We start from the raw sequence: 25,300 nt of genomic DNA on the forward strand, positions 1-25,300 counted from the left end.
GCCAACTGCATTGCTCACATGTTGTGCAATACAAGCAAATATGCTGCATCCAAAATGAATGTTGACGTTGAAAATATTGTGCTCAAAGTCTACACTCATTTCAGCACCTCAGCCACCCGGACAGCGCAGCTGCAGGAATTCTGCGAGTTCCTGGACGTGAACAAGTACAACATTTTGCGTAATGACACGGTGGCTGTCGCTACTGCCCGCTGTGGAGAGGATAACTAAGTACTGGAAACCATTTACCAGTTACTTCAAAAGTTTAGGAGAGGATGCCTGTTCCAAGGCATTATGGGAATGTTTTGGAGAGGGGAGTGCCTCTGATGTGGCTGAGCTATACTTTTTCTTCCTCAGCCATGCTCTTAAGCTATTCACTGACTGCATTGAGGCATTGGAAGCTAAATCTTTTTGCGTCACCTCCATCTACCAGCTCATGTCCAATCTGAATGACCAGCTTGAAAGAAGGCTGAGGGATAACTACTTTGGCTTCACTGTCAATAACAAGCTGAAAGAGCTCACTCCGGATCTGGCAAGGAGATGTAAGGCTGACTTTGTTGCTGTCTATGAAAGGGCCTGCAAGTATCTTGGTGAGAGATGATTTCTCTGAAAAAAGTTTCCACAGTCAAATGGCAAAATTAAGTCTGAAACATGCAATCCCATTTGAGCAATTGTCTGAAGCAGTGAATGTCTGCAATCTGGACATGGATGGCCTATATGAGGAGTATTCCTTTGTGGAAAAAATTCTCAGCAGCTCTGCAGAAATGGAGAATTGGAGCACTGAGGAGAGATATCTAAAACTCTTCAGACAATCAGATGTCCCGTTGAAGAACTTGAAGACAATCAGTGCCTACCTGTTATCCATCGCTTGCAGTAATGCTCACACGGAGAAAGTATTCTCATTTATGGCCACTGCATGGCGGAATGAAAGGAACCGACTTGAGGTGGACTCTGTCAAGGCAGAGCTCCAGGTCTGCATTAACCTTTCACAGGAATGCGTTACCTACCAGCGTTACCTAACGTTAGCTCTGCAACAATGTATAGCCAGCTAGATCACTAGCAACATGCTACTGTACATGCTGCTGTTGTTATGGCAACAAAAGATGCTCTCAACTGCTTTTTGGAAAAAAACGCTGCCAGTGTTTTTTTTTTTTTACTTGAAAAAATGCTCTGGCCAGCGTTTTTCATCAAAAAAAGACACTACGTGTGAACACAGCCTTACAGTTCTTTATTTGGCTCATTTCCTCATGATCAGTTTAAATTCTGTTAATACACCTGTCTCATTTTTTTGTAGTAAGATTATCTTATCACTGTTTTTAGATACTAAGATACTTAGATACATGGTAATAATAACAATAATAACAAAAACAGTAATAATAATAATCATAAAAATGTATTTTTACTGTGAGATACAACTGATTTACAAAATGGAAAACAAAAGCTTTGAAAGGACAGCCTCATTAAATACCTGCCTTTTATCAAAGAGCAATATGTACAGATGCATATGTGAAGGAAAATTGAGTCTGTGGTCAAAATGTGATCTAAAAATATCCCCACACTGTAAATGTGTGCACATTTGTATGGCCATTAAAATTGTACTGTTGGCCCCTCCAGTATCACAGTTAAATCATTGACAACAAAAAAATGTGCTGGTGTTTTGACACTATTTTGCAATGGTAAAGATAAGTGATGTGCCTGCTCTCTTCTGACCATTTTTTCTCATTTATATTCACACACTTTTGTTTGTTTTTTTTCTCACAGGTCTGAACATGTCAGAGAGTAATAACTCTTCAAATCCACCCCATGGTACAAACAGTAGCTCTGTTGCCATAGCGATCCTTGTGCCTTTTTTTGCCCTCATATTCGCAGGCTTTGGATTCTATCTTTACAAACAGCGGTAAGTAGCTACGCCGTACCGCATTAGCCACTCGGCTCCATTTGAACATTCTTGATACACAGTACATCAAATGGAAAAAAACCTTTCATGTGCTTCCTCGTGTTTCATCCTAGCAATGTTTGTTTATGTGTATAGTGTGACTCACTGGTAAAGATCAAAATGAATATTGGCTCTCAGTTTTATTCAGTATTTGTATAGATGCACATTGGAAAGCAAGGAGCTAGTTTCACATTTCCATCCTTTGCTTATGCCAGCATATCACTTTACTAGTATGAGTAATGAAGGACCTCTATGCTAATGATTCCTTCTTTCAGTTAGTCTATTTGTGTTGAAATTGATAGAGCTGAACCTTCTTAACATCACAAAATTGTAGTGGAAACCATGTCGGTTTCCTCCATTGCAAACAACTGAACTATGAGGCTTCCATCCCTCATACTTGTTAGCATGAGGCTAGTACACAGTCAAAATGTACTGTGAGGCTGGTTCCTTTCTGTCTGTATGTTAGCGTGAAGCTAGCACGCTGTCAAAATGGATATAAAATATGCATTACACAGTGCCACAATCAACAGAGATGTTACAAAGTAATTTTGAGTTATAGAGCAGAGTGTCCAAAGAATGATTGATGGAAGGGGCGGATAAGATGCCATTTCTTTAACTTTCAATTTGACTTTGTTCTTCCAGGACTACACCCAAAACCCAGTACACTGGTTGTTCAGTCCATGAGAACAACAACGGACAAGCCGCTTTTGAGAACCCCATGTACAACACCAATGCAAAGTCTGTAGAAGGGAAAGCTGTTCGGTTTGACCCCAACTTGAACACGGTCTGCACAATGGTATAATGAAGCTGGCCCTGTGGGGGGGGGGGGGGGGGGGGGGGGGGGGGGGGGGGGGGGGGTGTTCAGCTCTCCTTTTTTTTAAAATGCTTTGCAAAACTGGATATAGTGGAACTGGGAGGTCCAGAAGACGCACATCCACTGATATTTAAAGCACACTTTTCAGGAACCAACTGGTCACGTGCGTCAGAACGGCTTGGAATCCAACATGTTTTAGAAGAGTGGAACACCCATCTTCACACTCAGAGTGGAGAACTCCTATGCTACCTTATGTGCACTCCAAGAGTGCTTGTTCACATTTGATTTCATCTTTTTTAAGAGTTAAAAGATCTGTAAATCTACTTGCATATATATGAGGAGCATTCACCACTTATATTTTTGTGCTATATATTACCACTTGGGGTGGGCCTGGGCAATGAGATTATATTGAGAGTTTATACAAAAATTTCAAATATGATGATCACATCAAAGAATGCACAACATTATGTTCCAGTATGCTTCCCTTTTTTCTGTCATTCCTTTGTTTATGATTATTCGCCCCGAGCCCCATCTTAGTTTTTTCAACTCTTGAGTCAGTGTGAAGAGTAAGTGTGAAGGCATACCCATTCCAAGTGTGGTGCAGAAACAGAGAAAAAATGGTGACAGAGGTGTTTTGTAACACATTAGCTTGAATTGCAAATTTCTTGTCTATTTTGACGTTTACATTCTCTCATTTCTGTGTTTGTGTCACGTTTGTTTCTGGAAATATGTAGGTATTTTGGACCTAAAGTCTACAGAAATCATTTTTACAATTTTTTTTTTATTTTGTTTGTTTTGGTGTTGTCCTTGAACACTTTGGTTGAATTGAAGAATTCAAGATGGAGATGTATAGCTATGACATTTAGCTAATACGACACTTCAATTTGTGTCTGGCCACCATTTTTGAAAGATATATACATTTACTTAATTGTTATATGGTATAACTATTATCATAATAAATAACACTTTATAAATAAGATGCATCACGCATTCAGATTAAAATAGTGTTGTACACAAAACACACTAATATTTGACAAGCATGCATGTGTCCCCACAGTGTAATGTGGCAGCAGTTCATTCATCTAGTAAAGAAGCACTTTAAGGGTCTAAAGACACAGAGCCGATTCAGTCTGATGTGGTGAAACATGGAGGAGATGAGAAACTCCAGCACTCCACTACCACACCTTGGGAAGATCTATAATACATTGAAGTACTGCAGAATGATAAATATATCATATAAATGGTTGTCATTTGCTGAGTGAAATTTATTTTATTTCTCTGGCAAAACAAATTGCCCACTAAGGCATTAGAAATGACATTACTGATTCATTGATTAACTGAATTGACTGACTGATCTGCAGCTGAGTGGGGATAACAAATATTTTGTACCAAACTATGATCAAAAAATATTTCAAAACTTAAGTTATTTTGAAGGTCCATAAGTTACTCTAATGTTTTGTCTCTAGTGAGTAGATTGTTAATTCAGTGTGAATACTCATAGGCCATATGGTGTTATTGCACTAGAAACAACCTTATGAGGCCTTTTGCTCTACTCTTTCACACTGACTTCTGCACCTTTAACCACATTAGTACTGACCTGGCTATTGCATCAGACTAATTTGACTCATTGTCCTCAGGCCCTGTGCTGTGTAATTCATTGCAGTGCCTTTTGAAAACACTTCTCATAGCATTTTAATGAGAATTATATAAGTAACAAAAAAAAGAAACTAAAGTTCCTGGGAGTAAGAAGGCTGTAGACTTCAGGTGCCACTATACTGTTATTACATTGTCGATCTTCAGTCGGTGAAATGAGTTTTAGTCTTGACAAAGCTAAAGGAAAATAATCCACATAACTTGATTTGTGAACTTAAAAGAATCCAGCCCATTCTTTATTACAGCTCACCATTTTTCATAACTGTTGTGTTTTGATGAATACCTTTCTGTAGTGACACATTTTTACACAGTGCCTACCAAAAACCACCTGACCCAGGGCTGCTGCTCCTTCCTCCTCTCATGGTTGTATTCTTTACATTTGTTCCTTAATTTATTCTGTCACTACATTCGTGGTTTGTAATATTTATCAAGTTTTGTCACAGAGTTGCATTCACTTGAACAGTATTTTGTTTTTCTACCGTCCAACCTAATTTGCCACTTAGCTGTTTCCTATAAATGACTGCAATAAAAACCCATGCCATCTAGGAATGAACACTTTGAGTCAACGTAGAATTTACAGAGTTTGCAGTTCAGCTGGGTACTCCTCCTATGTTAATGCATTCAAAATAAATATAAAAAAGAAAAAAAGAAAGGTTTTGTAAAGAAATATATTTTTATGAAAAAAAATTTGTAAAATGTATGAATCTATTATGTAAATTTTCAATGCAATGTAAGATTAAAAAAGGCTAATTGCTTTCGTAATGTGTTGCTCCTTTATTTCATACATGGTGTAGCAAGAGAATACACTAGACTACATTACAAGTAATGGTTTTGTCAAACCCCATTAGTTAGACTGGAAGTTGACATGCATGAGGGCTGAAGTCCTGCCATCTTGCATTTCAATCAGTGGAAGTCTAACTGGATGAGAAAACCCAGTCCCAGAGTCCTTAGTTATCAATTCTAGGGGAGTGATCATTCAAGCACACCAATAACACATAATTTGCCAGATAATGCAGAATCACACTGATCTCCACGTTGGCGGACTAACAGAATCATACTGGCATCCTTGCTAGCTAGGTAATGCAGAATCACACTAATGTCCATACTGGGTGGCTAATGACAGAATCGCACTGATATCTACACTGGCTGGCTAACACAGAATCACACTGACATCCATGCTGACTAGTTAATGCACAGTCACTCTGATATCCATACAGGCTGCCTATCTATTCTATTCTACAGAATAGAGTACTGAGGTGGCTACATCACACTGGTGTCGGAAGTGAAGTTCCCCATTCATTTTAGTCATAAACATTTTTTAAAACGCACTTTTAAAGTACTTCTAGCGATTTATGGCTTACCATCGATTCCTGGATTATATATTATGTTCCCAATTTGCGACTTATATTGTTTATTGTAATTGTTTTGAGCTAAATTTTACGTAATTTAATTTTTATCTTATATGGTAGTACAACCAGGGGCTAAAAACTATACGTCCCATGAAACCACGGAGCTTTCTCATTCCCGCTCTCCAGACTTGCTAGCTAGAGTGTGGCTAATCATCGCTATCAGCTATCGCTATAGCAGCCAACTTGCGAGCTCGTCTTTAGCGGTCATCGCTATCAGTAATAGCAAACTCATCGATAGCAGCAATGGTGTCGCTTAGCCATATTCTCCTCTTCTGTAAGGATGAGACCCGAAGTTTTCAGCTGGGCGAAAACCATTATAAATCAGGGCATGTGGAGGAATTCAGTTGTTTTGAGTGCCATTGTGGTGGATATCCCCCTGGTCTGGGCCAAATGGACCGAGGGTCTTCCTCCACATTTTGATGCCTTCCAGAAAATAATAAGTCCTCACAGAGTCTGATGTAATCATGGTTGTTTGGTTTATTGCATATGGTGATCAATCCCATACAGTAAACCGGGTTGGTCCGCGGAGCAACAGGTGTATATGCAGTGTGTATACATTCACAAACACTCCCCAATCACTTCCCCAATCACTTCCTCAATCACTTCCTCAATCACTTCCTAATCACTTCCCAATCACTTCCTCTTCCCCTCAGCCTACATCCATCCTTTATGCCTTTTCTCGCTCCTCCTATCCTTCCAACTCCTCCCAGGCTCCTCCTTCAAGATCATCCCACTTTCCATTTTAATACAGAGTTCATTTTATTTTTAAGCATATATATGCCTGGAATATCACCATTATTTGTATTTATTCAAGGGTCAAATAACTCAGTTAGCCAGACAGCGGTGCTGCAGACTGTAAAAAAGGCACACAGATATCTATGTGCCATAAGCTACAAGGTTAGGCCTTAAAACAAAGGGTTAATGTAAGAACTAGGCCCCGTCTGGACACGGCCCAGGAGATGGGCCAGAAGAACTAAACCCTGCAAAGGGGGCCATTAGCTCAGCACTACTATGATGGGCAACTATGACAAATTGCAGTAAATCCACATACAGTTTGCAAGCATTTTGTCAGTAGATGTCAGCTAGGCCAATGCAGGCAATCAGCTGTTATTTTCTAGCTGTATAACTCATAAAAGAAAATATAAAACTAAAATGGGATGCATATGTTAAAGGGGCAAAAACAGGCTGACATGCTGTAGGGGCAAGTCAAGGGGAGGAGATACATTAAGCGAAGGTGGCATGACTATGAGTCAGAGGAAAAAGATACAATAAGCGTAGACCGTAAACCAATAGGAGAAGAGAAGGGAAAAAAGATACAATAAGCGTAGACTAGGAACCAATAGGAGAAGAGAAGGGAAAAAAGATACAGTAAGCGTAGACTAGGAACCAATAGGAGAAGAGAAGGCATGACTATGAAACAACAACATAGCGCACAAAGGTTCTGGGGTGACTTCCAGGGAGGGACAATGCTGAAGGCAGTGTTCCTTCTCCAAGGTCACCCACTGTCCTGTAATAGCCCCCAAGATTACCCCCCTAGCGGTGTCTTACAATGGCCTACATGCAATGTTTATGACCTAGGGTAACCCCCAGCATTATTTAGGCATAGAATCACATCATATTACTTTTCAGTAGTAGTGCTTAATGCAAACAATATTTTCCACCATACGAAGTATAATAGAATACATATTATTTAAGGCTAACATATTAGATTGTCTGGTTTCCTTATACACTTCCAGACCTCCACATGTACAGTAAAGATAAAATAAATATCTAATGTAATATATCAATAACTTCAGTTAATATGTCAATAACTGTGGTTAAAATCAAAAGCTAACATCTGTTGGCAATGCTTATGATGTTTGCTGGCAATAACTTATTTCCACCATGTAACAAGCTTAATCGTACCACGTCAAGCTCCGCTTTTCTCTGGGGGGCGGGTGAAAGTGGCAATACTCATAATTTACATATGGGGTATACACTTTATCAAAAATTTTCCACCACACCATATCACCGGTTTGGTCAGTGCGAGCACGAGAGATAAGGCCTACAGGGTGTCAGTGAGTGTAGGCCAGTGTAACGTTAGGTAGCATAGTTAACCAGCTAGCTAGCTAGCAAAGTCAGGTTACCACATCATCACCCATCGAGCTTGCTAAGTGGACTGATTGTTATCCCACGATTTGAAAGAGGAAAAACGCCCGAAGCCTTTAAGACATATCTACAGAGTCGGAAACACCTTGATGTTTAATCAAAAGGATAATTCTGCTTATACCTGTAGGTTTGGGCACTCGACCTGAGTGAAAATGCACATTCGGTTAGTTACATTTGATAGACGTCTCTCTGATGGTGTGCTTACAGAGATAACCTTCAGCTTCCATAATGTAAAACTATGCCGTAGGGCATTTTGAAAACCTGAAAAATTTGCAGTCGTTCACATATCTACGGTGGCTGCAGTCCGGGACAAAGCACTGAACCATTTTATAACGATTACGGAGTTTGTTAGCTGGCTAACTACCAACTGTCGTCGTCTTTGCTACTGTGTTTTCCACTAGCAAACCTAGGTGGGTGGGTTCAGAGCCAACGGTTTTCTAAACCGAAGATCCCAGAATGCCCAGATGAGATGGCGGTATCTGATTTGTCAGGACGTTCCCCTCGCATTGCTCTATTGGATATGTCGTTCGAAAAGTGGACTACAACACGAACTACAAGTCTTAAATCTTAACATTTTCGGAAAATATCGAAACATCTGATGAGTCCAAATATATCCTCACACCGAACAGGTTAATTCAGGAAATTCCCAGCTCCTGAAGTAAATCCGAACTTGAGTAAAGATGGACAGTGTGCGAAGCCCATTGTAATTTTCCATAGGGGATTTACTTCCGACACCAGCGAAGAACCAGTGATGACGTACACACCTTGGTACTCTATTGATCTATCCCTAAGCCCCTCCCTAAAATAGAAATTGTCCAATCATACCATAGTAACCGTTACTAAGCGTGCTGACCTCAAGCAGGTTGGAACTCAGACAAGCGCATTGAAACCCATTTCAAAAATGGCAGGAGGTGACTTAAAATCTTTATAAAAGTTAAAAATTTAGTAATACAGAATGGTGAAACGCTGTGCGAATTCCAGAGAACATCTGCTTCATACTCGTTTCTGCTTGCCCGTATATTGCTTTCCACTCTTTTGTTGATATTGGGGATACGTCCAAATACATGTTATTTTCAGTCCAACGATCGTTAAAGAGATAGTTATCTATAGCTATACTGCCAAAACTTGTCTCTTACGAGGATTAATAACGTTGGTTAGTAGTTTACCCCACGGTTCGGCACGCATGTGAACAGCAGATTAATTGCAAAGTTTAACCATAATAGTGTGACATACAGTTTTACTGCCGCTGTTACTTTTAAAGTAATAATTCCCTAAATCTCGATATAGAGTTGCAGTGAAAAGATACAAGCGCCATTTTAAAAACCAGCAACCTTACTTAGCAGAAGCGTTGCGAAGACGAAGGCTGCGTCTGAAATAGCTCACTCGTTCACTGACTCACTATTCACAGTCATACAATAAATTAATAATTTTCTGGATATAGTTTTATGTTTGCAAGTTTATTCGAACATTTGTATCAACATCTTTGTGTCTAACTGTGCCAGCTAGCTAGCTAAGTGACTAGCTAGTTACTACTATGAGCCCACTATTATGCTGTAGTGGCACAAAGTTTTCAGTCTTAAGGCACTGAACAAAATTAGATCCATAACAGTGTTGGTTCACTGTGGTCCCTCTTCATACTCTGATAGGAGGTGGATTATACAATGATGAGTACCACCTGCGCCAGGTAGAAGGTGAATGTTTATTTATATAGCCTGTTGCACATCAGGTCTTTGGAATGTAACCTAATCTCATGTATCATCATAATATATACTGATAATATGCATATGTAACCATACATTTTATGTTAGCACATTACACTCTAATTGTCTAATCTAATGCAACCATATTGAAGCCTAACACCAGTAGTGCAAATTAATTTTAATGAACTCAATGAAATCCCCTCCTTCACCCCACAATTCACACAAATAAGTCCATCAAGCAACAGTTGGTGGTAATAGCCCGCACTTCAGTTGTAAACAACATAATGTACATTGTTACATTGTTAAAGGTGAATTGATGTTAATGGGGTTAAGATGATTTCAAGTGTTTAAAATGTTTTATTGCTTTAAAAGTATGGAGATTTGAGTTTATTTAAATTATACTGTACCTTTTGCCAGTTGATAAACTTGAATTTCCCCCATCAGGTTTCCTCTATTACCCCTTTTTGTTTGTTTGTTTGTTTGTTTTTTGGGCTACCATTTGGTTGCTCAGGCAAAAGACACTGACTTGTATTCATTCACGACAGCACTTTCCTAAGTGATATGAGGGTATACTAAAAAGTAGGTTGTCTCACATAGGCAGCCATATCCTTCACAGCAGCTGTTATTTCAATCCAAAATTGAATTCCATTAAAATGCCAGCCTGGGTTAAATGCAAATGTCAATTCCCCCTCTAATGAAATAGGTAGCGTTCCCTGCCATTTTCTCTCATTTGCTAATCCAAACCCCTAGAATTCCAAACCTTTAATTTCAGTACATGCTGAATCAACTTTCCAAATTCATATTCTTTACAGATATGTGATAAATTGGGAATATCTGGAACATTTTTGGGAACATACTGCATCCATCACTACTCCAGAAACTCTCACATTCATTGATGCAGATATGTTTCATGTTTCTTTATTATTATTATTTTTCATTTGGATTTGGCAAGTTAGAAGGTATCCAAACAAATTCTTCACATTTGTGGTGCACTTAATATCCAAACCTGGTGTTTTGGTGGTTGCTCAGGAAAATCTAATTTCCAATTCAGATAGAAAAAGACCATTTTAGGTAACAAAAAAAGGTATCAATCACAATTTGTACTATTCTCCTCTGAAATGATTGGATTCTTGTAGTGGTGCACCACAAAGCCTTGAGTGCCTTTTATTGCTTACATGAAACAGATTTACAAAGTAATGTGTTCACAATCTATAAAGGCAGGAGGTATTTGTATCTGAAAAAATCATCACCTGATAGTTTCTTATGGTATTATACGATAATTTGTAAAAACAGGCAAAAGAACTGACAATGAGTCCAATCTAAGCAGCAGCTTGCCTAATAGCTATGTTGGTTGAGTTCTTCTGGGTGTCTTTGTCCATATTTATAGGTATCAGTAAGTCTTCTGTAGCAAGGTTTTTAATGTTCATTAATTCTGTAGAAAGCTGTCATACCTGTGGCCATTGATGAACATGAAGAATTTTGCCTACAGGATTTGGTAGCTTGATAGACACTGTATGTGTACTGTAGAGGCTGTATTTTGTGTACATTTTGCTAACAGGCAAAATGGTCACAATTATCAGAATTACCAGGATCCAATTGGGAGTAGCAGAATAGTATTGAGTATTCAGTAGTTTTAGGGTGGTTAGAATTCTTCTTTGACCATTCAGAATGCAGAACTGAAACAATCCATTACAGCAGTAATATATAGTACGAACACATAATCAGACAGTCCAGGGAGGGAGAACATCTGGTAATTCAAGTTCCAAAATAATCTCCTAAATTAAAGAGGCTAAAACTGGAGTTGGGGCAATAACCAGAAACCTGTCGAACTCGACTAGACATCGCTGATTTGAACAAATAAGGCAAAGATCAAAGATGTGTTCTTTCCTGCTGTACATCATTTTCTTAAGGTAGCCATGGCAACAGCAGAGTATACCGCTTCACAAGCTACATGCAGTTCTATTTCAAGGTAGGCAATGTTCTTAAATTAATTTATTCTCTGTGCAAGAGCTGAAGGTGGAGCAAGTCTAGTCTAGGGAAAGACTGTCAAAATAAGCATGCTTGTGTATAGGAAGTGATTCAGAATGCAGGTTAGCTATATTGCCTAGGAAAGTGGCATAAATAAAAACCTTACATTTAGAATTGGTACTGTGGTCTCATTTGCACACTGTCCTTCAGCCTGTCGGCATTGACATGAGGAAGAAAGCAATGGAAGGTTAAATACGTTTTGATATAGAGTAAAATCTCCATGAATTGTAAACCTTGTCAAGAAACTGTTGTGAAGATTATTAAAGCTGCGTAAAGTGCAAAGGGAGGTGAAATTGACTGAAACCCAATATGGAACGAGTAACGCATAAAGATACGCATTCAGTGGATGGTGGGAAAGCTGGGGTCTGTACTGATGCAGTCACCAAAGCTTTAGGTCCCGCCTCCGCTACCCCTCATGTTACTCCCCTCTGCTACTGTGGGAGGATTAAGCAACACATACAAACCTTGACTAACCAGAAACATGCATGTCCCTCACTGACAGACTAACTATGCTCATCATTTCACATTGGAGACAACATTCTTAACATGAGCTGCACATTTTTGGTGCTAGTCTTTATGCAAATAAGCATGTCTGCAAAACTCAATGTTTCTTTCATTTCACCAGGGCCATGGGCAGTAGGGGTGCTGCAGCACCCCCTGTTGGAAATGGCAGACATCACAGCACTCTCTGCCAGATGAAAAATAATAATAATAATAAAGAAACGCACTAAAACATTTAAAATAATTCTCCTGCTGTTATTTACCTGCGAATTTAATGCTTGAGGAAGTTTTGAGAAATAATTAGCAATACTGAATATTTATTAATTATTAAAATAACGCTAAGCATCATGGTCAACGGACGTCACGTAGCCTAGTCATCCTAGACATTCTAAAACGCATAACGTGAAAAGGCTTAACGTGGCTTAATGTTCCAAGACCGCGATCAATGATCACCAAATTTCTCTCGGACATCTCTTGTCATAAACATTTACACCTGTTAAAAATATCAAAACCGAAATCCTATGAGTATACACGTTATCTTCAGTGGCGGAGCCAGAGGGGTGTCCTGGGTGGCACTGGACACCCCTGATATCTGATTGGCCACCCCGCGTGCCACCCTAAAATTTCATTCGCTATCAGAGGCAGTTTGACATCTCCATTTCACCCGTGAGCTGTGGAAATATTCACTCTTCCTCGTCCTCGATTTGAAAAAGGCGCCACCGGATGTCAAAGTAAACACTTCTTTCAAGAAGAGGTGAAGTGAGATGTCAATCAGCATCATACTTCCAGTAAAAGCGAATGAAATTTTAGGGTGGCAGAAGTTTTAAGGTTTATCATCGGATTTAGGTTTGCTGAATGACTGTTACGAAAGTTGAGTCGCTGTGTAAATGCATAATGGCAGTTTGGTTCCATAACAGACAGTTAATCAAATAAGAGAGATCGGTTCCCAATTTAGGCTAACATTATGTTTACATCTTTGCTAGTAATACACGCCACGCATATACAGTGCAGTGTCGTAAGTTACAGTATGCGAGTGTTTAGCTAATCTTACATCAAGCGTTTTCTTTTCAATTGACGCCCATTATAAGGAAAAGGTTTAGCGTGGCCTAATGTTACAAAATAGCGTCCAACGAATACCAAATTTGGGTTCCTGTGGGGAAAACTTCATTGAAGTCGTCAGTGTTTATATTAAACTCATTGGGTCGTCGTATTGGTTCTTGAACGTCATGATGACCATACTCCTAGGATTTCGGATTTTGATTTTTTGACAGAAGGAAGTGCTTCTGACAAGAGATGTCCGAGAGAAATTTGGTGATCGTTGATCGCAGTTTTGGAACATTAGCTAGTAATGTTGCATCATTCAAGGTAGCTATCACAATGGCACAGAAACGAATTTCGGATTTCTTTGGTAAACCACCAGCTTCTAAAAAGACCACAACGGAAGACCAGCGGATCCAGGAAAGCATCCCGACGCCGACCTGTGTTGTTGTGCTGTTAAAATATTGTACGTATGTGGATATGTTCTTGTCCGCTGTGCGCGACAGCCTTTTGGACCTCTTTAATTATGTCTCGGCTATGTTCTTGTCTGCTGTGTGCAACGGGGTCTGGTAGTTGCAAGACTGGAATACGTTTGATTCATATTATAGTAGCGTATGTTATTAGGATGTGACGTCATGAATGGAATTTTCACCCAAAAACCTTTCACTCAAAGTAATAAATAAATAGTAAATAAACCATGGTCCTAAATGTAAACTTGGAGTGAAAAAATGCACTGCTTCCTTCCAACTAATTCCAGATTCATGCCGCTAACTTGGAATGACAGTTTATCAGATGTAGCGTTCCCAATGATCTTGAGTATGACCACTGCCATTTGGTTTGATTCTGCACTCTCAAATACGTTTCTCGCAGTAAGCTCTGTGTAAAAAAAAAAAAAAAAAAAAAACTCGAATACTCGTTCTCACACGGTTACTATCATTCCAGTAATGTAAAGCTTTGTGATGAAGGGAACAGCTTGAAACCAGTAGGTTCAGATTCTTGTGATTTTTTATGTTTCCTTCACTTAACTGTAGAGGTAACTGACCTTTTTATCTGATTTTAGGCAGAGCAATTCATCTGATAAATTGATGGATTTCTCCTGCACAGTTCCCAAGCTTCTGTTCACTTTCAGAGAATGACATTTACAGGATTTGTTTCATCACAATTGTTTTCATTTTTATATCCACAAACTCATTATTTAAAGCATGCTGTTGCTCTTAGTACTTTTGGTCATGTTAAGACTATACATATCCTCATTTAGCGCTTGCATGTCCTTTGTAAAATTATTTTTTAGTAAATTTTGTTGAGGACATGAATAAATTTTATGGCCACTGCATTGTACAGAAACTGGGATCCAGTTTCTGACTGGGATGAATGGAGAGCCATATAATTACGTTTCTGAAATACAGATGTGGGGGGTGGGGTGTTGATAGCAGGTATTGTGATCTATTGATCCCTCACCCATCTTTTTAAGTTCTGGCAATTTGTACTTGTCTCTTGCCTGATGGTAATGCATAGTTACTCCTGGGTGATTTCACACAAAAGAAAATCCTTATTAATTAACCTGTATTAATGTACTCCAGTTGGACATGAATGTCAATTTAAAGCAGACACTTGGGGAATGTTTTTCAACTGATAATGCAATGACCCAGGGTGATAGCAGAAAGGATGAAAAAGATTTATGGATCACATTTTCATATTTAAATGTGACATGGAATTTCTGGGGTCACTTACATTAAATTAGTTTTTTTTTTTTCTCTAATTGTCTCTACCTCACTGCGTAGTTGAAATATTCATCAACAACTGCCAGATTCTGTGTGATGTTTTAAAGGGATATCACCCTCACTATATATACATGCACTGGAGATGTCTTTCACTGCAATTTGATTTTCACATAATGTTCTCCAAATGTATTCTTCCAGTCTCCCATGCCCCAAGTGCCTGCAGCATTGCCACACATGCCTGTAAGGTAATTGTGCTTATTCTGGCAATTGTACTAGTCACGCCCCAGGTGTCACGTGAATGTTATACACAAAAGGTTGCACACCCAGGGCTTGGCAACCCATCACGTCCCTGGGTGAGCCTTTGCTGCCATGTCGCTCTTTCATTGTTCCCCTAAAATGACTATTTTTAGAAATTAAAATGTCTATTAAATATATCCGAAATCATTTTTTAAAATGGAACTTTGGAAATTTTACAGCAGTAATCATTGACATTCCTACGATAAAGTTGCTAGCATAGAATATCAAACATTATGACAAACCATCACATCAGAAGCCATCCTTTCTTGCATGTGAGGTAAGATTTGCCATTGACCTGCCATTGTCATATCTAATACTTAATTGTTAAAACTGGTAAAGCTATTGCAATGAAAAAACTTTCTGTGAATCTTTGACCTGTTGCTCCTTTAAGAAGGTGGATGCTGCCCTTTTGAGGATGCAGGAGGACATATGGCCTGAGGGGGGAGAGGCAAGGGTGTCTCCCATTGGAATGGCTGAGTGTGTTTGTGGAGGAATAACGAAAACTTATTTAGTCATACATATATATTAAACATCCTGTTATTACTGAACAGATGGCACTGCTGGTTGGATCTATAACTGAGAAAACTGAACGTAACTGTGTAGGAAAGGCTCATAAGGGGTTATTAATAGCTGACCATGCTAGTATGTACAGAGGTTCCTCCCAGCTCCGCTCACTCATCCAATGAACAGCAAGCCTCTGCTCATCCAATGAAGTATGAGACCTCTGCTGTAATGCAAACTGTTATTCAGCATCACTGCAGTTCTGACACAGACTCAGTATGGATGAAACATTCAGTGTTTTAGAAGATGCATTCTTGATGAAGATGAAGGAAGTTGAGGATGAAATCTCAACTCGACACATCTGTCATGAAAAAGAATAGAATGAAAGATGAGCAGTTATTATTTTACCTCAGTTGTTTGAGGTAACCTTGTTAGCTAAGTTAGCTAACACTAGCTAATATTACATATAGCTAGATTATGTTAATAGTAAAAAACTTAGCATAATCATATTTATATACATTACAATCTGTATGACTAGCTATCCACTCCATCTTTATGAATGCATATCTGTTAAATGTTACCATTACAGTGTCTTTATATTGTTAGACTATAGTTTGACTCCTCACCTATAATGTAGCATAAGTATAATTCGTTCACCTCCTTTTCAAAGTTTCTGACATGTCAGGGTTACAGTTTTGTGTACCAGTAGCTGATACATTTATTTTTGGAATATTTTGTATTTTTGCCAAGTATTTTAATATATTGTCACACGCAATTTCAATGTAGCTGTTTGGCAGATGCTCTTATTCAGAGCAGCTTACAACGTACACTAAAAAGTTAACCACATTGCAAGGTAATGCTGACAAGTACCAAAACCAGGTTTCACTGTTGACATAGTGTGCCAGATGTTCGCTACAAATGTGAGGAAACCTGTGGAAAAAGTTGATTAAGATGAGTTTAGAAACAACAAGCATGGTTATGTTTGTGAATTTGTTTGTTAAATAGTTTGCAAATGCATTTTTTTTAACATTCCCAATGTCTTGTGCAGGGAAGATATTGCTAATATGGATACTTATATTGCAATGTTTGAAACTGTGTAACTCCTGGATGTCTGTTAAAACATTAACATCGATTTTTCTCTACTAGTTTTTTTTTATACATCCATTATGTCACTGAGGTGGAGCTTCTTTATGGTTGAGCACAGTCTACTAACAACCCTCAGAAGGTCCTCCTGATGAATCTACATGGGTGAGATCTATGCCTTTCTTTTCTTATATCTTTTTGCAATAAATTGTGGGGATTTGGAGTATAATTTTGCGTTTGGAATGGGGGATTATAAATATGTTTTTGGGGAGAGGTTGTTTGGTTTCGTAAGGGACTTTTTTCTGGTCAGTTATTAGTTGGAGATTTTTTAGCACATGGGCTGCTTGTAAATACTGGGTGGTGCACCTCCTATGGTTTGTTGTTTCTATTGTCTGTCTGTGGACTCACCTGCCATACTAAATTCCCAAACACTGGAATCCAGCCTGTATGTTGCAACCTGTGTTGGTTGGAAGAATTGAAATTCAGAAACTGGTGCAATACTATTAGTTTTGTCTGGAAATCTGGAAGGTTTTTTTCTTTTCTTTCTCATGGGTATTTGTTCCCTACTATAATTATTTTAACACATTCTATACAGTAAACGAATCTGGGGTTAGATTATTGTGAAAGTGCCTGCAATGAGAGATCTGTGATCCAAAATAAACTTCTCTGGGTGAGCAAAGGCAGTCTGTGGGTGAGCAGTGCAAAGTAATGAAGAAACAAACACTGGAAGCCAGCAGGTCATGATCCAGCCCATAAGCCAGTGAGAGATGCTTACACAAAATTGTGCTGGGAGAAGCTTGCTATCACTATCCTCTGCTTAACTGTCGGGAGAGTACCAGGTATTTTACGGTTCTTTGCCCTGGTCTGGGTTTATGGTTACCTTCATTACTCAGGACTAGACCAAGGGCATATAAGTCAACAGATACACACACATAGCAGGCAAGAGTGTGAATGGCCTACCACCATAAATACCCCTAAATCAATGACCTCAGGTCACATACCTACTTAAGATAAGCAGCCATTGCTTTAAGAATTGCAAGAAGTTACCTAGAACCCAATCAAAATACATTAACATCTCAAACTAATGATTGTCGGTTTGGATTTACATTTAATTTTGCCAGATAAAAGCGGAAGCAGGGTGTGGTACGCCCGCTTTGTGTATTGGTAAGCATTAATCTGCCCCTCAGATGTAGAATCCATATAGGCCACAACTGCAGAGGATGCCTTCTCCCCTTCCTCAGCACAATCACTGTGTGTGTGTGTGTGTGTGTGTGTGTGTGTTTCTTTGTGTGGATCACTTACCCTGTTATACCCCCCAGTTAATTGTACCCTCATGTCATGGGAAAAATGTTGGAAAACCCAATGTCATGTGATAACATGGTTATTTCTCAATATAGCAGCAAAACCACCATTTTACCAGTTCCTCTCAGCCAACTCTCTCCTCTCAACCCACCTATGCTCATGAAGCTGAATGCAAAAATGATAATCTCAAAAATATATCTGGTATTTCCAGATGTTTGGATCAAAAGCACAAAATTTAGTCCTGAAGAAACTTCCAGGCACTCCCCCACCATAAAATTAATTATGCATGGGTCAGAGAGGTGGAGAGAGCTTCTTCTTAAGTCAGGCCTAGAACAGACCTCTTTGCTCAGTTTTTGCTCATGTCCAGTTTTGCCTAAGCTCAGCCTTGATGTTCAGCCAGCTCAGATAGACGCTCAGTCATCCATTCAGTCATCCAGTCCGTGTCTCAGTTTCTCCTTCGACTTTTTCGATTTTTCCTTTTGGAGTTTGTGAGTGGTTCCTGTGTTCTTCCTTGGAGAGGTAAACAATTGGCTTGGGTAATTTTCTCTTCACACATTCATTTATCCATTCCGTGATCCATCCATGTTCTTGTTTTGTTAATGTCTTTATGTAATTTAATGTCTGTTAAGGTAGTGGACCAGGTCTGTAGCCCAGACCCTGAATTTTGCCTTTGTCTTAGTGTAACTTGTCAGTAAACCTTTTTAATTTATTCCAGTTGTGATTGTATAATTCTAACAGGTTGATCCACCAGACTGCTCATTTCCTATCAACGAATTCGGCGATTTAATTGATAATTAATATCTTTAATAACAATTATTAAATTAAATCAATTCTTTTAATTATTTTACATGTTGGTTAAGGAGTTTTAGTAATTGGTGTCATTTGTGTTCTGTATTATTCAAAACATTGAATAACTTTGATTGCAAGGAGCATGACAAATCAGCACTTCCTCTCTCTGTACCCTAATGTGATTCTGGAACTTTTTCCATCCTCGCAGGCCTTTTTGTTCTGGCGCATAGAAAGTTCTGTGCAATTCTGCAGATGTGCTGGACCATCTGCATCATAGCTGACCTGTCTTACAGATGAAGGGTCCCCACTCATAGCCTGCCTTAGGTCACCATGTCATCCCCTTTCCACCTCACTGGCCAGAGAATGGAACTGTTACTGATGCATTTTATGTATTATCCATATGTTATCATTCACATTGTTTTCCAGGGGTCTTGTGACCTTGAATAAGTTTGCACATGAATAAAGGTTGAATTGCATTTTCCTGGTCTGAAATGAAGTGAACCTAAATGAAAAAAGTTATTAGAGCAGTTTCTTAGCATTAAATGAAATTAAATTGAAAACACATCACCAAATGAGTAAAACATAATTCATGTGATAATTCACAAAAAAAGTTTGGGAGCTATAAAATACACACAAATCTTTTTATAAAAAATCTCAACCAAGCTTTCACATGTACAGTATATGGACTGCTATGCAGATTTTAGCATGGTTTTTTTTTGAGTAGTATGCATTTCTCACTGGTTCATCAACTGAATGGAGAAGTCAAACTATGATGACACTTTGCATGTAAAAATGATTGCTTATCTCTTGGATATACCTGAAATGTAGTTTTCACTGTGCACCTCTCTGTTATATCACCCTCTGCAGTTTGCTACAAGCTCACCAGTTTCAGCTAATTATGTTTTTCAGTTTATTTCTCATATGCTGTAGATATCATCACATGCATACTGTAAGTCTGTAACAGATGATCATCTGATGGTGTCTTTGATAGCAGCTTGGATACATGAGGTACTGGGTTTCTCATTAGAAGCTCTATGCAGTGTGGTTGCAATCTCTTGCTAAAAAGCAGGCAAGGACAAGTATTCTGCTGCTTCATTCTCATCTGTTAGTATGTAGAAACAGATATAGCTGTGGTCCTAGGCGGGTTGAAGAACGGCTTTTCAGAAATCAGAGACATACTGATGCAATTTATTATTACATTCTTACAGTGAGATTTATTCACAGTACAAATCATTGAAAGTCAGAAATCAGATGTAAGTATGGGAGTGGGAGTGTTTTGGTGGCAGAGGGTGGCTAGTTATGGGTTGACGTGGCTAGGTATTAAGCAGCTCTCCAGTGGAGATCTAGGTCACTTGTCCAGACTTCACTGCCTGAATCAGTAGCTATGGCACGCCATCATGTCAGGACGTGTCAGCAGGCCCTTTGAGCAGTCTCTGAAACCCTGCCACTTACTCCATTTGGTAAACAGTTGTTGCTGATTTTACTATCTTTAGATATGTCATGATATTCTCTTAGTCTTTTGAAAATTGGAAACACAAACTGCAAGACACATGTCATTTCAAAGGGGAGATCAGCATGACAATTCAGACAGCTACTGTCCAATCTCCAAACTCTCAGTCTTGGCCAAGATCCTTGAATCCCAGGTAAACTTACAGTTAAAACAGGTTTTACTTGATAATAACATTTTAAGTGATTTTCAGTCTGGTTCAGTGTTTCCCACACATAGACAGTTCTGTCACAAACATTCACTTGTTTTGTTGTGCATTTTCTATTTTCAAGGCATATTGCTTTCAGGTTTCTATCCTGATGTTTTGACGTCTTCCGTGGTCTACGCATATGTTTTCTTTTTATAACCTTCCCATTTTGTTTATACTATTATACTACTACAACCAACATCTTTTGCCACACTCCATGTTGGATTTCCATCTTGAAGGAGTTTTATAATCCTTTCCATGATTTCAATTGACAACTCTCTTGTTGGGGCCATGTATGTTTTCAATTAGCCAGGTTCAACAGATCGTTAAGGTCTGTAAGCACTCTCTTGTAACTGCAGACTAATTCGCATTTTTATACTTGTGCTGGTATTTGTTTTAGAAATGCAAATTACAAGGTGATTCCATAATTTTTTCCTCAACATTGAGTGATTCCATATTTTTTTCCTCTACTTGATTTAGAAAAATGTATGCCATTGATTAAAATAATTTAATTTAATTTAATTTAATTTAAGGCCCTGTCTTTGCCTTATTTCTCCCGCTCTCTACTTTTTAAAATAGCGCTTCCATGATTACATATCTAGGCTTGTCATCTGGAGGACTGAGCGGCACGTCAAGCCTATGCTGAACGTTGCAGTGATGCCCCAACGCTAGTCATGTGTAAGCAGCTTAATTGTTATCTGACTTTGCCCATAGCTTCGAATTTTATGAAAGAAAGCGGCAACTGTGCTGCGTTGGTAGCTACAAGACTCAAGAGTGTATTCAGCACACGTACTTTGACTATTGCGCAACATGCAGCAAAGTTGTCCTGGCTAAATATAAGAAAGATTAAGATTAAGTGCTCTGACAAACAGTACCATCTTTGTACACACTAAAGAGTGTTTTATTCTTAATTTTTTTTTACTTTGTCTTACTCTTCCCATGTGGGTAAATGGAGGGGAGGGTTGGATCTGTGAAATATGTGAAATTAAAAGAAATATTCAATAAATCAAAATATTGTGTTAAAGGTCAGACGTATTTGCTGTTTGTCACATGTAGTAGACCATTTTTGTGCCCGCAGGTAATGCCGGCCCTTTCCGCCGGCTACCACCACAAGTATATTTCAGACCTGTGGAAAACACTGTGGTTACAGTACAATTACTGCTGCTATGGTTGTGACAAATGATCTCATTGGTGGCCTGGACAGAAAGCAGTATTGCGCTGCCTTTTTTGTGGATTTTTGTGAAGCCATTTGATTCAGTGGATCATGAATTGCTGCTGAACAAACTTAGGAATGTTGCTTTCGGTCCTAAGGCTGTTAAATGGTTCAGAAATTATTTTGTAGATCGAACCCAATGTGTCTATGCAGAGGGCTACAAATCTGATTTTCCTGAGATAACCAAAGGTGTTCCCCAGGGTTCCATTCTGGCACCTATCTTGTTTTCTATTTTTATAAATGACTTGGGTAAGGACATTTAAGCAAAAATACACCTCTATGCTGATGACACTGTTGTTTATACGCATGCTCCCTCCATAGCAGAGGCGGTACAAAGGCTTCAGACTGCATTACAGTCATTACAAACTGCTCTACTTTCTGCCTGTGATTGATTACAGTGATATATATGCCTGCAGCCTCCTCCATTTTACGGAGCCTTGATTCAGTGTACCACGCATCGATACATTTTATTACAAATGCAAAGTTTCTTACTCACCACTGCATTCTTATCTATAAAGCAATACTGGGCAAACTTCCAGTTTACCTCTGTACCCTTCTCTGCCTCAGGTCAGGTAGTTATCAGCTACGCTCTTCCAGATGGTTGCTTTTTAATGTACCCCAGGTTTTGACAGATCTAGGGAAAACAAAAAAAATGCCCTTTGGACATGGAATAATCTACAGAAAGATTTAAAATTAGATAAATTTATCAATGGATATAAATGTAAGGGCATCATAAAGAATGTGGTGAATGAGACATGTGGTTGTTTTTCTTGAAAGGCCACTGAGTTTAAATAAATGTTTTTTGTTGTGGATTTTTGTATATTATATTGTATATGTCATATTTTATGTTGTATATGTTGTATTTTTAATACACTATATGGACAGAAGTATTTGGCCACACCTGTTTTTCAGGGTTTGGGCTAGGCCCCTTATGTCCAGTGAAGGGCAATCTTAATGCTTCAGCATACCAAAACATTTTGGACAATGCTATGCTTCCAACTTTTTGGCAAAGCAGTTTGGGGAAGGCCCTTTTCTATTCCAACATGACTGTGCCCCAGTGTACAAAGCAAGGACTATAAAGACATGGTTTGATGAGTTCGGTGTGGAAGAACTTGACTGGCCCGCACAGAGCCCTGACCTCAACCCCATCGAGCACCTTTGGGATGAACTGGAACGGAGATTGCGAGCCAACATCAGTGCCTGACCTCATAAATGCTCTACAGAATGAATGGGCACAAATTCCCACAGAAACACTCCAAAATCTTGTGGAAAGCCTTCCAAGAAGAGTGGAAGCTGTTATAGCTGCAAAAGGGGGACCAACTCCATATTAAAGTATATGTATTTGAATACAATGTCATTACAATGTAATGGTCAGGCATCCGAATACTTTTGTCCATATAGTATATGTTGTGAGATTGTAGAGCTGCTATCTTGGCCAGGTCTCTCTTGTAAAACAGAATTTTGATCTCAATGGGACTTCCTAGTAAAATAAAGGTAAAATAAATAAAAATAAATAAATCTATTAAGTGGTACCTAGCTCCAGACAGTGCACTGCACTGTGACATATTGCCTCCAACCTCTTTGTGACTTACCTATCTAGCCATCTGGAGAACAAAATATAACAATGTCCTGAACCCTCAGTCTTGTTTACACATTATAGTGTTGGCAGATAGTGTTCCCACTGCTTTCGGTTGGACAAAGCAGCAATTTATGACAGGTTTTCTCCAAAGACCTGGAATCCACATGACACTCTTGGCTATGCTAAAAACGGTGCTCTTTTTGTGGCCATGTAGTTTTACATTTACATTTACATTTATTTATTTAGCAGACGCTTTTATCCAAAGCGACTTATAAAAGTGCATACAGCAAGTATAGTTGTATAGCAGTTCCAGTTAGTGCCACAATATGCTCATGACATATCTCCAAAAGCTGTAGTCCTTAAAATCAGTGGCAATATTTTGTGTAGCTAGCTGGTAAATTGTTCAGTGGTTTGGCAACACTTTCCAACTTATACAGTATGTCAGGTGTCTCAAGCTATGCCATGTCCTGCAAGCATTTTAATGTTTTCTGTTGTGTTTGAAAGGAGTTAGCAACACTTCAGTCAATTCAGTCTCAGTAACATCCATTACAATTGAGATGGTAGCTAGATAGCAAGGCTACATTGAATATTGACCCATTCATACTTACAGTAATAACAGGACCATTGTATAAATACAGTTATAGACAGAACAAGTGCACTGTGCCATGAGAGAGCTGACACAATTGTCCTAACCAACTAGCTAGCAATCACTCTGAAAAACTAACTTACTAGTTCAGACCTTAGACAGCCTCACATCAATCAATGTCCATGTGTTCCAACCAGTTCCTGTGTGGGATGCTAGGGCATACAGCTGCCTTCATATATTCCCTGATACTTAATTTTAAAGTTTAAATAGTTTTATAACTATGCTTGAATATTGTAATCCTTATGTCTGATTTGCTTTTGCTGTGTTTTTGTCTAATGTTACCCGATTAATAAAGTGACAATGAAAATAACTTAGAACTAAGCACACTATGGTGTGTTTCCATTTTAAAAAATGATTGATACTGACATTTTAACTTCATCAGTGCATCATTTTATGCTAAAGGATTGAAAAGGCTCATCTTGTTTCTAGTACTGCTTCATTTTCTCTGAAGTTTCTGCTCAGCAGTGTCTTGCGATTGCATTCTGCCATGAGGCCTAATAACTTCTTCAGAAAATCTGTTTGCCATCAGGCTTTGGGAAAGAGGGTGTGGTTTTCTAGGCCTATGTATATTTATTCACAGCACACAATTCTGTTCCATCCACCCTATTCAGAGTCTGAATCGGCCCCCAAAGAACCCCTCACTAGTGACTTACATTTTATGTTTTCAATATAAATTAATTGGGCTTAATTAATTTAGAGAGAGAGTTCTTTGATGGCCATTTGTTCTCTGACTGTTGATTGAGTCCAGGTGTAAATGTTCTAATTATTTTAGCAAGGTGTCTAAAGGTCTGTAGTACAGTTTGTCCCTTTTTGTCTCACAACTGTGTGTTTTGTATGTGGACATTAAAATGGACAGTAAAAATAAAATTAAAATTAAAAATATACTACTAGTGTTTTCCTTCCCTCAGTTTCAGTTCCTCCTTCCCTAGCCTTTATATTAAGGCAGAATTCAGCACCAAAGCAGAATTTAATATTCGCTTCACCATAAACAGGATTTCCGCTCTGAAGCAATATAACTGATTGGAGATGCTATCATTGTTTCATGCATGGCTGGATCCTAGCTGGATCCAAGGAACCCCAGAGTAAATCAGCTGCGCCTCTCCTCCGTTTGCCTAAACATGAATTTAATTGCAGTGGCATGACAGTAAGTAATAAACTACCCTGTCTGTTATGACTGACTGCTTCCTCTTTAATGTGTATATAGTTGTTTTGCCACGTTTCACTGAACAGCAGGGGAGAGACTCCTGGATG

At 38.8% G+C, this 25,300-nt stretch overlaps 1 protein-coding gene across 2 annotated transcripts in view; it reads left to right on the forward strand.

The window, feature by feature from the left end:
• The window catches only part of csmd3b (CUB and Sushi multiple domains 3b), a 523,594-nt gene extending 520,855 nt beyond the window's left edge, over nt 1-2,739 (forward strand). For both annotated transcript variants that reach the window (XM_036516253.1, XM_036516254.1), the window contains 2 exons: nt 1,759-1,894; nt 2,576-2,739. In XM_036516253.1, the coding sequence (XP_036372146.1) occupies nt 1,759-1,894; nt 2,576-2,735 (296 nt within the window). In that variant the 3' untranslated portion in view covers nt 2,736-2,739. The remainder of the gene's footprint in view (nt 1-1,758; nt 1,895-2,575) is intronic.
• Nucleotides 2,740-25,300: the final 22,561 nt, after the last annotated feature.

The sequence above is a fragment of the Megalops cyprinoides genome, chromosome 21, assembly GCF_013368585.1.
Source record: "Megalops cyprinoides isolate fMegCyp1 chromosome 21, fMegCyp1.pri, whole genome shotgun sequence".
Classification (NCBI taxonomy): domain Eukaryota; kingdom Metazoa; phylum Chordata; class Actinopteri; order Elopiformes; family Megalopidae; genus Megalops; species Megalops cyprinoides.